This window comes from Anguilla anguilla, chromosome 17 (genome assembly GCF_013347855.1).
Source record: "Anguilla anguilla isolate fAngAng1 chromosome 17, fAngAng1.pri, whole genome shotgun sequence".
Lineage (NCBI taxonomy): Eukaryota > Metazoa > Chordata > Actinopteri > Anguilliformes > Anguillidae > Anguilla > Anguilla anguilla.
In genome coordinates this window covers 18,561,832-18,575,680 of record NC_049217.1, presented here as the reverse complement: position 1 = coordinate 18,575,680, position 13,849 = coordinate 18,561,832, and the positions used below count along the sequence as shown (strand labels likewise).

The window sequence follows — 13,849 nt, the reverse complement described above, 5'->3', positions numbered from 1 at the left end:
TTAATGCTGGATGTGACTGGTGTTGGGTTAGGCTAGATGTTAATGCACGATGTGACTGTCATTGGGTTACACTGAATGATAATGTTGTGTGACCTATGTTGGGTGAGGCTAAATGATAGTGTTGGATTTGACTGGTGTTGGGTTATGCTGAATGGCCATGCTGGATGTGTATGATGTTGGTTGATAGTCTTTGATGTGACTGATGTGTGGGTAGTCTGGGGCACGTGGGAGGTTCCAGGCAGTAGGAAACGATGCAGACTGATGTCTAACGTTTCAGTATTCTGTGTGCCTGCTGGGCCTTGAGCGGCCCGGATTTAATGACGCAGATGTGCTGGGGTTTTCATCTTTTCTTTTTTAATCTTTTTATCTTTTCAATTCCGCTGTCCTCTAGAGAGGCTCAGCAGAGAGCCCGGTGTCCTCTAGAGAGGCTCTGCAGAGACACTGGAGATGCTGAGTGCAGGCTAAGCCGCTGTGGGTTTAGATGTACCGGCTGTGGGAGTAAAGTGGGCTGCATGTATTACTGCATTAGAATGCCTGTGGGAAGGCCAGTAGAAAGCTTTGACTGCAGCTCTAACCCTGTGTGTGTGTGGGTGTGTGGCTCTCTCTGTCTCTCCTTCTCTCTCTCTCTCTCTCTCTCTCTCTCCCTCTCTCTCTCTCTCTCCCCCCCCCTCTCTCCACTCATCTCTCATGCCTGTGTCCCCTGCAGACTATGCAAGCGGCGCGATGCCCGACAGACGAGCTGTCGTTGACCAACTGTGCCGTGGTGAGCGAGAAGGACCTGCAGTCTGGACAGTGAGTACTGACCGACAGCGCCTGGCGTGGGACGCAGACGGCGCGTAGCACAGACAGAACGCAGCACAGACACGGTGCAGCACAGAGCTCAGCACAGACACTGGGTCCTTATTTAATCTAAAACACACAGGAAAACACTGCTAGCTTCCTTTGTGGAATGGACAAATACCTGCATACAAATATGAAAATGTGCAACTTTTCCTTTTCACCCCTCAGAATAGGAAGCATCCAAAGTCCAGTCCTGGTTGTAAATATTTCCATATCTCTGTAGGTCTCTGCTGTTTCATGCATATGAATTATATGAATACCTAACCTATATATCACTGATGTGTAATAAAATATGCATTACATTGCATGTACTGGGCCCCTGGAGACCGACAGTATATCTGTGCGACAGCACCGCTGGGGATATGACAGCACCAGCTGTACAGAAGGCCTGCATTATTATTACCGGCTTCAAAGACGCCATGTTCCTCCTGCCGGGCGTGCTGCCTCGCACACGCGATGTGTCATCCATGTTTTTCACTGCTTTAGTGTACAGGTGGTGGGGGGTGGGGGTTGGGGGGGGGCAGCAATGTAGTATAATGGTTAGGGAACTGGGCTTGTAACCTAAATTAGGGATTCTTAAGGCCTGAAGTACCGCTGGTTTTCTTTCTTCTCTAATTAGTTGATTGATTAATTCAACTGATTGGCTGGAGGTCGGACTCACCTGTTGTTTAAATCAGTCCTGATTAGAGGGGAGGAATGAAAACCAGCAGTAGTCCTGGCCTTGAGAGCCAGATTTGAGTATCCCTGAATCTTCGATGCCCAGGTAAGAAACTTCTGTTGTGCCCTTGAGCAAGGTAGTTAGCCTAAGTTGCTTCCATCAATATAAATTGATTCTAGGTTAAAAAAAATAAAATTTAAAAAAGGTACAGAAATTTGTGTTGGTAAGGTTGTAGTGCAATGCAGTGGGTAAGTAATGTAATGGCTTCTGTCTGGTTTTATTCCAATCAAGATTCTCTTTTAATGAGACAAGAAAATAAGCAAAAAAAAGCCCTTGTCGATTGTCACTCGTCGGTTAAGAACTAGTCGTGATTGATCTTGGTTGTGTGGCCACGCCCCCTGCAAGTCTTGGTCTCACCCCTTAGATAAAGCATTGGCCTTTGTGAGTTTATAAGCAATTTCCCTGCCAGAATCCATATTACCACAGATTACCAGTCCTGGGGTTATGAGTCTTTTCTATTAGTGTGCAGATAGGCAAAATTACAACCCAGTTTTATTTCCCCACTTGGATTATCCATTTCATTTAATCTTTTTCTTTGTGTGTCACATGCTCCGCTCCTTATGAAATGAGAATCTACAGGTTTACAGCCACTTCACACGGTCATGGTGTGGGTCCCGTTTTTAATGCATAATCTAAGGGAAATTTTGTTTCCCTGTTTTCATTTGCATGCATCTCCGTGAGGATTTATGTGTTTGTGTGGTCTCAGTCTAACACACATACGTACTTAGGGTCCTTGTTGAGGTGATCAAATGCCTATCTGAGATATTAAGCACTATGAGCTAAGTGACTGTGCTCTCACTTGCAAATTAAGTGTGCAAATGAAGCATTTTAAGTGGCACTTAAAATGGCGGTGTGTTAAACTCAGTCCTCTCTATGCCTGCCAGATCACAGACAATTGGCTGCTTTAGCTAGAAGGTAAGGCTGAATTGTTTCCACCATCACTTAAAGCAGGGGTGGGCAATTCTGGTCCTGGGGGGCCGGTTTGCATGCAGTAAGCTGTGAATAGCTGTCAGGGAATCCTCTTTATCATGGAGAGCATTTCTGACAGCACTGTGTTCAACAAAGCTCAATTGTGCTGAACATTACATTTGTGTGTATCTTGACAGATATGTACAAGGGTTTCTTTTTTTTATTTGCAAAAATATTTTTTACTAGTGCTTCAATACATTGGTCAAAATGTTTAGGTTTACATTTCATGACTTGACCTCTATCAGCCAGTTAAATTCTTGGTCTGAGAATAAAAATGTAATTAAACTCTTTTTTAACATATCTTTTTAAGGCTTTTTCAGCTTTATTGGACAGGACAGTGCAGAGAGACAGGAAGGGTGGGGAGCGAGGGAGGTGGGGGGGCATGCGACAGGGGTCGCGTGGCCGGACGGATTTGACAGTTAATCTTCATTCAGGGCGAGTAGCAGACATTGGTTGGAATAAAGCTTCTGTGACAGAAAACAGGTGAAAAACACGGCGGTGTGACTGCGGTCTGTTGCATTCGGTCACAGAGTGTTCGCGGTCGGCCGGCACAGCCTCTCATGCGGCGGTTCCACTCTGTTCCGCTCGGTTCTGCTTGGTTCTGCTCGGTTCCGCTCGGTTCCCCCGCCTCGCGACAGCCGTTTTCTGTGGCTTTGTGGGTTAGCGATCCAGTCGCTGCACCGCTCCTCCTGTGTCAGGGGATGCCGAGGAGGATTATGGGAGCTGCCTCGGGCCTGGAAGTAACTAATGTCGCTCCGCTCCGCTCTCTGTACAAGCGGTGGGGGCGATATCCAATCATTAATGCCGCAGCATTGCTCGTCTGAAGAGTGATATGACTGTGTTCCCCTGCCGAAGAGCGGAGTATCGACCATCTCTGAGGAGTGTAATTCCACGTGTGAAAACAGATGCCCTAATGGCCGCTCCTAAAAGGCATTAGTTGAGATGAAGGAAGTAAACAGCATTACAGATATCAATACACCGTAATAATGCAATTATGTACTGCCGAGTGAGAAATTCACTTGTTAGCTTATTAGCCATTAGGTCCACCTTGCAGAATGGCACGCTTCCGTGTTTTACTTGCCGCATCTCAGTTTTTGATCTAAGCGACACAGCTAATTTTGTGTCTTCACTGAACTAGATCTTTTTCTGTAGATTTAACGTGAGCATGGACAGGAAAAAAAAGGACAAATGCAAATAAAAAAGCTGTGTTTGATCCTTTCCTTTGGGGCCAGTCCGGACCAGCCCTGTTGGCGCTTTACGAGTGTCCCTGTTGCTGTTTGCCCCACTTTTTCCACGCGTCTGTTTGTCCTCCGTTCCACAGACATGTGACTGTCAAGACCACGCCCGCCCACAAGTTTGTCTTCACCGTCAAGAGTCACCACAGCGTGGTGCCAGGAACCATCGCGTTCAGCCTGCCGCAGGTACGAGGAGATCAGCGCGCTCCGCGACGCATCGGCACCGCTGAATTTCCACTTTCGCTCATTTCCACTTTCTTTATAATCATTTTCAAGCATAGCAACGGCTCTCGTCATTTTTTTTCAAATACCAGTTATTTGTTAAGTTGAAAAACTTAAGTGCTCAGAAATATCAGACTCCAAGTAATGCAAGGTGCTCTTGAAGGAGAAAAGAAACATCTGTTTAATTAGAGGAGAAAGCAGAACACGACTAGCTTCAGGCACATCAGCACAGAGCAGTGGAGGGAGTAAAATCCTTTAATATCGTACAAGCATGTCAGATGCAGATTAGAAATGAAATGACACCCACACACAGGGTCTTCACAGGGTGTCATTTCAATAATGCACGAGACAACGTGCTTGATAATTCTGTTTGGTAATGGTGTGTTTGTTTTCACCAAAACAAAATTGTTGTCAGACCAATAAGGTTGTATCTGCAGGAAGACCAGTAAATCAGGGCCATTGGGGATCGAGCCATACATATCAATGCTGGTTCTCTTCCCATAAGTTATTCCTTGAGCATAGCTCCACTCATTATTGATTTTAAGCAGGCCTTGGCAAAGCCCTACCAAATGAGCGCTGTGACCATTAGTGCAGCCCACCGGGCCTGCACTGGTCTCCGTGCTCTGCCATCAACTCGCCAGGTCTGGGCGAGCGACTCTCAAAAGCGCACTCTCTCACACACGCATCTTTCAGTCTCACATGCACACTCTCATTCTTTCACTTGCGCACGTGCACCCTCACACACGCACTCTCTCACATGTAATCTGCTCTCACCCTTTCAGAGGAAGTGGGCCGGCCTCTCCATTGGGCAGGAAGTGGAAGGTAAGCAGTCTGCCATTTTGACTCATTCCTAACCTGTGGTAGTCACAGTATGGCATATTTACTAGCTCTTAAAGGAGTTCCAAGCATTAGTGAAGATGCAGAGCACAGTCTTTGCTCTCCTGTGTTTAGGGTTAGGGTTAGGGTTAGGCCTGTGGCCGTGTTGGTGTACATTCAGCAGTGATCTCCTGATCCACAATTCCCCTCTGTCACACGATGGGACAGATTCAGCTCAGGGGTCCCCGTCTCGGGTCCTGGGGAGCCACAAATAATGCGGGTTTTAGTTCGTCTTCAAATCAAATCAGGCTCTGTAGAGACCGGATGAGTTGCAGAGCAACCACCAAAACAGGCACACCCCACGGCTCTTCAAAGTCAAAGTTTGTCCCGGCTTTTCCAAGCCCGGTTTGCTACGCTCGGTCTGGCTGTTCTCTCACTCTGACCCCACGGACTGACCTTTGGGCCAGAATCAGTCCAGATCCGGCCCAGAGTTGCTTCCTATCTGGGTATAAACGTAAATAAATATATAAATATGTATAGTCCCATTATTTTTATTGATTAAGAAGCAGATGGAGAAAACTAGAGTTGGAAGACCATGTATCTTCAAAGCGTAAACTGTACATTGACAGAGTCATAACTTGTCCTTTGGGTAACTAGCATTGTTGTGCTAATGTGACGTATTGAAAGCCACTGTCAGTCAGCTGGCCGTGTACCATAGAGAGCGCTGAACAGATGGGTGGTATTTATTCCACTCTGCTGGTCCTGCAGCTAATAAATAGTTTCTCTGTAATGGGTGGCAAGCTCTATCCATCACCTTGTTGTCTGCCTGAGCCAAAATGGCAGAGCCCAGTCCAGACCGCTGCCTTTTATCGACTGCGTGGACCCTGGATGACCCTCAGACTCAGGGCTGAAGCGCGTTACCCCCTCAGCTAATGAAGATGAAGTCTTGACCCCAATCATCCGATGACCACAAATGGCTGTTTCAGCCCTGGTGGCTCTCCAGTTCAGCACTTGTGCTATTGACTGGCCCGGGTCCAGAGGGAATAATTCAAGCTGTGTTTTTGCCAGGGCAGCATATTGGAAAGAGGGATACGGCTGACTAAAGTCTAAATCTGAAGAGGAAGACTGGTGTTGCGTTGAAGTCCTACTGAGGCAGGGCTCGGTCTGAAAAAGAGGGAATCAGAGCAGGCTGAGGGCCACAACTCCTGGTTAAGTAGACCACGCCTACTGGTTAAGCAGACCATGCCTACTGGTTAAGCAGGCCACGCCTACTTGTCAAGTAGACCACGCCTACTGATTAAGCAGGCCATGCCTACTGGTTAAGCAGGCCACGCCTACTTGTCAAGTAGACCATGCCTACTGATTAAGCAGGCCACGCCTACTGGTTAAGTAGACCACGCCTACTGATTAAGCAGGCCACGCCTGCTGGTTAAGTAGACCACGCCTCCTAGTTAAGTTAAGTAGGCCATGCCTAATGGTTATGTAGGTTATGCCTACTAGTTAAGTTAAGTAGGCCACACCTACTGGTTATGTAGGCCATGCCTACTGGTTAAGTAGGACATGCCTGCTGGTTAAGTAGACCAATTCCTGAGCATCTGTGTGCCACCGTAGTGCCACTCGGTTTGAGCATGGAAGCACGACAGCAATGTATTTATAAAAGCAGGCGTGAAATGAGGTGATCCTCACATTGTGGCTTCCTGTGAATCATTAATTCTCAGGGGGTAGGAGAGAAACAGCCGAGAAAGATAGAGATGGAGAGAGAGAGAGGGGTGGGGGGGGGGGGTGGGGGCAGCGGGTGTGTTCCGGAACTGCAGTGGATCCGCTGGCTCAGCGTCTGCGGGTTTCACAGCCGGCAGCTGTGTTCCTGGGTTTGAGGATATGCGAGGGCCTCGCGGAAGAGGACAGGGTGACGGGACAAACCCCCCCCCCCCCCACCCCCCCCGGCTGCCCTATCACGGCCTTCTCTCCCTGTTACAGCCTCTGATGAGGAGAGCGATAAAGAAAGGAGGGAAAATGTTCTGAAAAAGAAAGGATTCGCGAGCTGAAGACTTTCACAGCCCCTCTGCTCTGTTGACGAGGCCGGCAGCCGCCTGTCTCCATGCCCTCCAGACTGCAGTGGAGGTCACTGCATTCAGAACGCACCGAATACCGCCGCCCGCGATTTATAGTGCGAGAAGCCTTACCGCCGATAAGAGCTTCTCAATTCATTTATCACAAATGCCATTGCTCGAGAATAGTTAGCGTTTTATTTTTAAATGAACAAAGCCTGGAATGTGTTTGCCGTTCTATCCTTGAAGCTTCTCTAATCTGTGTGAAAATGTGAAATTTCATGTAAATTCCACAGTTCAGTTTTCCATTGAAACCGGAGGTCTCCACCCCCCCCCCAAAAAAAAATAACTACATGTTGTCAGAGAGAGAAGGGTTCTATAGAGATGTTAGGCCTTTATTATGCAATTTGCAGGGAAGTTTTCTTAAGATATATCTGTCTTGGGATGGGACTGAGGCTAACTAGATTTGGAATATTTCCAACCGGCAAAGATGATGGTCATGAAAGTACCCAAAAGCATCCAAGACACCTGAGAATAAGGATTAGGTCGCATGCTTTGTCTGCACTCTCTTCAATTAACACTGCAGTGATGTATCAGGTCTGCAAATATGGGCTCTTCATCTCCGTGGGTTACGAAAGAAATCAGCCCCGTATCCAGTAGCAAGAGGTTGTTGGGGTGGGAGGGATAGGTGATACCCCTGTTTGTTTGGCCAGGTTTTCTCATAAGCAGATAAGTCTGTGTAAAGAGATTTTTATCTCCGCATTGATTCGGACAGAGCCAGACAAGCTCCACTCCACCCAGCTGCTTTACCACGCCGATTGCCTCCCATTTTTCTTAGAGCCTGGAGATGAGCTTTCAACAGTTTTCATGCCTTTATTTGCCTCGCATTTGCTCTGGGTAATTTGCCTAGCGTTTGGTCTGGGAGAAAAATATGCGTTAAATATGCTTGAACAGCGATTAAACTGCGATTTGGGAATAAACGACTACTGCATGTGAAATGAGTTTCTGTATGGAAAATGTTTTATTAAGTTGGATTGTATTAGATTAGACTGCGCTGTAGTTCACTGAGGATCTGACTGTAGTTTCCATTGTTCATAAATAAGACTGGAACACTACAAGAACACGAACACTACACATTTAATAATGGAGAGAAGCAAATAAGATCAGTAAGTTCCGTTTCATTTGCAGCACATAGCAATTGCCATTATACCCCTTTGACATGAAGTTATATGTAACATGACTGAGTGTTCCAGCCTGCTGTACAGCCGTTGCTGTAAATGCTGTGCGATTTCCTTGGCAAGTCGGTTAAGCCTAATTTATGCTTTGGCCACAGAGTGTCGTGTGACATGTCCGCGGCCAAAAAGATGCAAATCTGACAGTTTGGACGTCAAGCCGACACTTTTGAGGGACGGCGACGGGTCTCACTTACCTGCTGATTTTCGTAAGGTTTGCAGACGCCTGTCAGAATTGTCGCGCAGCTGTGAGTGGTCGGCTGAAACTAACACAAAAAGGTTGTCATGGCAATGGCACTGCCACTACTCGTTTTTATGAGCTACAAATGCGAAATGTCACTCGACAAAGCCCTGTCAGCAGAAACTTCTGTGGCCGAGGAATGAGTTAGGCTTTATTTTTCACTTTTCTCTCTCCCCCGCAGTGGCCAATTACAACTTTGATAAGTCCAAGCAGTGCGTGGGCGCCATTACCGTGGAGATCGACTTCCTGCAGAAGAAGAGCACGGACAGCAGCCCCTACGACTCGGACAAAATGGCCAGCGAGTTCATCCAGCAGTTTAACAACCAGGGCTTCTCCGTGGGCCAGCAGGTACGGGGGCGGGTGTGTGGGTGGGCTGTGGCAGCATGGGGGCCAGCAGGTATGGGGGAAGCACGCATGTATGGGGGGGCCAGCAGGTATTGGGGGGTGGCAGCATGTACTGAAGGGCCAGCAGGTATGGGGGGGGGCAGTATGTACTGGGGGGCCTGCAGGTATGCAGTGGGAGGGTGCGTGTACGGGCGGCCCGTAGGTTTTGGGGGGAGGGGGCAGCATGTACTGGGAGGCCTGCAGGTACAAGGGCGCCGTGGGAGGGCGTATTTCGGAAGGAACCTCTAGCGGCGTAGCTCTGGTGCAGTCCTGCCGTTTATAATGGCTCTTTACTGTGGCACGGCCGTCTGATTCAGTCTAATTGGCCCTGTGGCTACAAAGACTTCTCTGTGAAGGTGCCGAGCCACTTCATTACAGCCTGACTGATGGGTGTTCCTCCAGACTGGTTCATCTGTAATGAAGTAAATGAAATGAGCAGACCACAGATGCACATGCCGGATCGATTGGCTGCAGTGGCTCGCTCCGTGCGTACTGTAGAATGAGCTGAACTCTGACTCTATCCAGTTGACCAGTAGAATTGAGTATAACAGCAGTATAACTGAGCTCAAGACCCAGTACTGCTACCTCACTTCCTGTCTCCCTCTCCTTTTCTGCCTTTTACTCTCTTCTCATCTCCTTCTTTGTTCCTCTTTTCCTTTTTCTGTCTGCCTACTTCCTTTTCTCTATCTCATTCTTTCCCTCTTTTTCCCCTCTGTCCATCCCTCTGCTCCTGGCCTGTTCCTGCTGCACTTGTCCACCCTTGCCTTGTAGCTGGTCTTCAGTTTCTGCGACAAGCTCTTTGGCCTGATGATAAAGGACGTCGAGGCCATGGACCCAAGCATCCTGAAGGGGGAGCCAGCGTCCGGCAAGAAGCAGAAGGTGAAGGGGAGGTCCTCCCGTGGACTAAGGGTTCATTCCAATCGCTTATTCTGTCCGGCCTTGTCTCCTCGGTCCTCACGAGACCCGGAGATTGATCGAGGTCCGCCATCTTTAAGGACATTCCAGTTTGTTAAATGCTCCTTGGAGGAGCGAGGAGACCCCCAGGGGATGCTTCCGCAAGGATAAATGAGTGCAGTCTTTGCAGAAGTCTTCATTCATTACGCATGATGTATAAATGATCCACCTGTGGATCCTCCTCTCCACATCTGCCATGTCTGTAACTGACATGGCTTCAAACTGACGCTCGACTCAACAAGGACGATCCATCTTCCTAATAATTGTTGCATTGATTCCTCCATCCTCTTATCATAGCCTTGCACCTCTTCCTCGTGTCCTTTCCTGTGTGGAGCTGTGGAGCGAGGAAGAGATGCAAGGAGTGAAAATAAGCGATTGGGATGAACCCTAAGCTTTCAGCTGCACCAGAATGGGCTCTGCTCCCCACCACTCTCTTTCTCACTCAGTGTCACATGACACACAATTCCACCAATCAGGAGTGGTGTTCAGATCTGTGCTAGTAGGGAAGGTGGGTTCCAGGTCCACTGCTATTGCATAGGTGGTGCTATTGCATATGTAAACTATTACATATTACCACTGATGACCAATCAGGTGTGCCTAATCCATTTTCCCAGCATGCATCACCAGATGCAGATTTGTATCTGCCACGCTGAATCACCAGGCACAACACACCTTCCTCAGTCTCTCAACAGGAGTATAAGAATGTGTGTTGATAGCTTAGATTTTCATAAACTAGATTTACATAACCAGCATCTCCAATTCATATTCAAAGAAAACTGCATCTTCAACACTAGAAAAAAGTGTGGCCTTTAAAAAGATTGTTTTTTTTCTGTTCCCCTGCATGTACAAAAACCATTACTTGTTACTGAAAAGAACCGTTTCTGATATTTTGTTTTGTGCCTCGCTACAGATTGAGGTTGGTCTGCTGGTGGGAAACAGTCAGGTGATTTTTGAGAAAGCAGAAAGCTCTTCTCTTACCCTGGTCGGTAAGTTCCCAGATCAAGTTAAACTCACCATTCAGCTTGGGCTTCAATACTTTGAACTACACCGGTAGAATCGATGTTTTAGAGTAAATGGTAGAAATGGTAGAGAGTCTTATCCCACAGTTTACAGAAGTCGGCAGCAGCAGTGAACATCTCTGTGACGGTGCAGAAATTAGAGCCTGACTGATGACCATCTGAGGAGCACAGATTGCACTCTCCCCTGCTCACTAGGGCAGCCTTTTATATGGAAATGCATTCCCACCATGTACTTTAATAGAGATAAATATGTGCAGTACTGATAGAAGCCAGAAGGTGGTGCCAACGACGCATCTATATTCAGTGTGGGCGGATCCTGACACATTTGGTGTTACCCCGTGCTCCATTTTAATTCTGACTTCATCATAAGATTTTGTTGCTGAGACACGGAAGACAAGGCTGAAAATGTAAATATTCCAAATTGTTCGCTAGGGGAAAAAAATTCCCCATTCCCCCAGTGGGATCAGTGCTAAGCTATGTTTTTTTACTAGTGTCATACCTTGTACCCCTAATTTCATTACAGTGACATGCATATAATAACAACAACAATAAAATAATAACAATAATAGTAATAATAACAATAATAGTAATACTACAACTACTACTACTACTACTAATAATAATAATAGTATATTTCTATGTGACCTTTCATACCCAGTTTGGTAGTCCACACAGTGCACACAGTACACACAGACATATCTTTTTTCACCCCCCCCCCCCACCCCTCCAGGAAAGGCCAAGGCCAGGGAGGCCCGGCAGACCATCATCAACCCCGACTGGAACTTTGAGCGCATGGGCATCGGCGGCCTGGACAAGGAGTTCTCCGACATCTTCCGCCGAGCCTTCGCTTCCCGCGTCTTCCCCCCGGACATCGTGGAGCAGATGGGTGAGTTCTCCGGGGGAACGCCCCGCCCGGCAGCTTCCGCGAGGTTTCTGAGCGCTGCTTCAACCGGGGATCCAGAGACAGTGACCGCAAGTCTGTGGCCTCTGTGAAGGCTGAATGGGGAGCAGTTTATTAGCTGAAACTGCAGTTAACGCTGTCCTAGGTGCTGCTGGTCCCCGTGAGAATGGTGCCAATGCCATAGAGTGTTCTCCTGCATCCACAAACGTATACCACGAGTCCTTTTCACTTTGTTGATTCTGTAGAAGCTCATTTTTCGTACACCGGTAATAGTCATTACTGTTCTTTTATCTTAAGTGTTGAAGAGCAATTGTGATATATCCCTTGCTTTAAAAAGAGAAATCAAAACCAAATTTGAAATTAGTTTCAAACTGAAGTACTAATTGTTTGGGTAACTTCAGCTGATTGCTCATAAATGGGCTTTCTCTGCCTTCCTGGAGATATTGCCCTTCTTGTCTTCCAGAGAATAATGCTGTTCTCCACTGTCGCCAGTGGCTCTGATTGAGAGTGTGCTCAGTAAATGTGATGTAAAGTAATGAAAACACCCTTCCTGACCGCGTCCCTGTACAGAGTACTCAGCTCCTGCTCAGTGCTGCCATGGGTCTTTTTTACGAGCACGATTTTCACATAATAATAGCTATCAATAATAACAGCTAGAGGGAAGGACACCACAAACACATTAACAAAAGGACAACCTGTAAGACCAGAAAACAGAAATAGCTAATGGAAATGTGAGGGCAGTGAAAAGGCTGACAGCTCTGTGTCCATCATGATTAGCTCTTAGTGCCATTTTTTGGAAGTTATGTACTTGCAAAGAGTCGTGGAATTGTTGATCGTTAAAAAAAATTTAAGTTCCAATTTGTGTGTGATGCAGCATATAAAAATGGCATTTTTATTATATATTAAACGCAATACTGCATGTGCAGTAAATGCACGGACTGCTGTACTTCTGCCTTTGTCATAGGTGCACCAATTCTTATTTTGAGTTTGAGAGCTGTTAAAATGCCCTGGCCCCTAACCTTGAGTTTGTGAGCTGTTAAAATGCACTGGCCCCTAACCTGGGTCCAAATGCCAAAGATGGAAGGGCTTACAAAGCATTGTTGTCTTCTCGTGGTTGGCAAGGAGCAGCTGGTTCTCTGATTGGCTGGTTAAGCTGGGTGCTGGGGTCCAGCCACGGACCTTCCTCTGTGGCGTTTAGAGCACATGGGCTGTCCTCAGCCGGCGTAAAGGTTGAATCTGACGCTTCGCTAAGTGACACGGACAGCCTGTCCACCTGTGTGAGTGGGTGACTTTTAGAACACACTCACACACACACACACACGCAAATACACACATGCACACACACGTACACAGATACACACATACGCACACAGGCACACAAAAACGCTCTCTCTCACACACACACACACACACACACACACTCTCTCACACACACACACACTCACACACACACTCTCTCTCTCACACACACACACACACTCTCACACACTCTCTCACACACTCTCTCTCTCTCACACACACACACACACACACACACACTCTCTCTCTCACACACACACACACACACACACACACTCTCTCTCACACACACACACACACACACACTCTCTCTCACACACACCCCGCCTCCTGGGTGGGCGCGGGGCGGGGTGGGAGCTGGCCTTTGGGAGCGCCCCCTGGCCCCGGCAGCTGGCCGCAGTAATGAGATGGCTGCTGCTGATAGCCGAAAGGTGAGGGCCTAATTGCGGAGCGTCCGAGGGCGCAGGTGCTGAATGAAGCTTGAGGCGCTAGGGGGGGGGCGACGGGAACGCGGCCCGTCAGACGCAGCTCCGACGTCCACCCGGCGTCTGTTTTTGGCGCTCCTAAAGGTCAGCGAGAAGTCCAAACAGACGAGTCCTTCATCCCCCCAGATTCTACCGCTGTCATCGTCACCACTTTCGCTCTTCATTTCTGGTAACAAAACAAATCTGTAGGTTAAGCTGCACCCAGGTTTGCTCTGCATACAAACGTCCCTTTGTGAGAGAAGCTCTTGGCTCCGCGTGACTCAAAATGAGCTGCGTAAACTTGGCTGCGTAGGTTTTTTGAGTTTGGTGGACGCTTGGTGCTGGTATCGGGGACACACTCAGGGATGTATGGGTTGGTTTAGGGTTAGGAAAAAATCTTTCTTTCTCAAGTTTGCCCTGGCCATTCAGTGTACAGGAGCCTTTAAGCAGGAAGAATTTGGCCCCTCTCGTGTTGAAGTTTTATGTGTATGTAAGTCTTCCTGGGAA

General features: G+C 47.7%; 1 protein-coding gene across 2 annotated transcripts in view; it reads left to right on the top strand.

Annotated features, from left to right (window-relative positions):
* LOC118217258 (vesicle-fusing ATPase-like) overlaps window positions 1-13,849 on the top strand; it is a 53,812-nt gene that overhangs the window by 19,159 nt on the left and 20,804 nt on the right. For both annotated transcript variants that reach the window (XM_035399125.1, XM_035399124.1), the window contains exons 2-8: window positions 707-792; window positions 3,849-3,948; window positions 4,767-4,806; window positions 8,503-8,669; window positions 9,477-9,584; window positions 10,570-10,645; window positions 11,409-11,564. In XM_035399125.1, coding sequence (XP_035255016.1) covers window positions 707-792; window positions 3,849-3,948; window positions 4,767-4,806; window positions 8,503-8,669; window positions 9,477-9,584; window positions 10,570-10,645; window positions 11,409-11,564 — 733 coding nt within the window. The remainder of the gene's footprint in view (window positions 1-706; window positions 793-3,848; window positions 3,949-4,766; window positions 4,807-8,502; window positions 8,670-9,476; window positions 9,585-10,569; window positions 10,646-11,408; window positions 11,565-13,849) is intronic.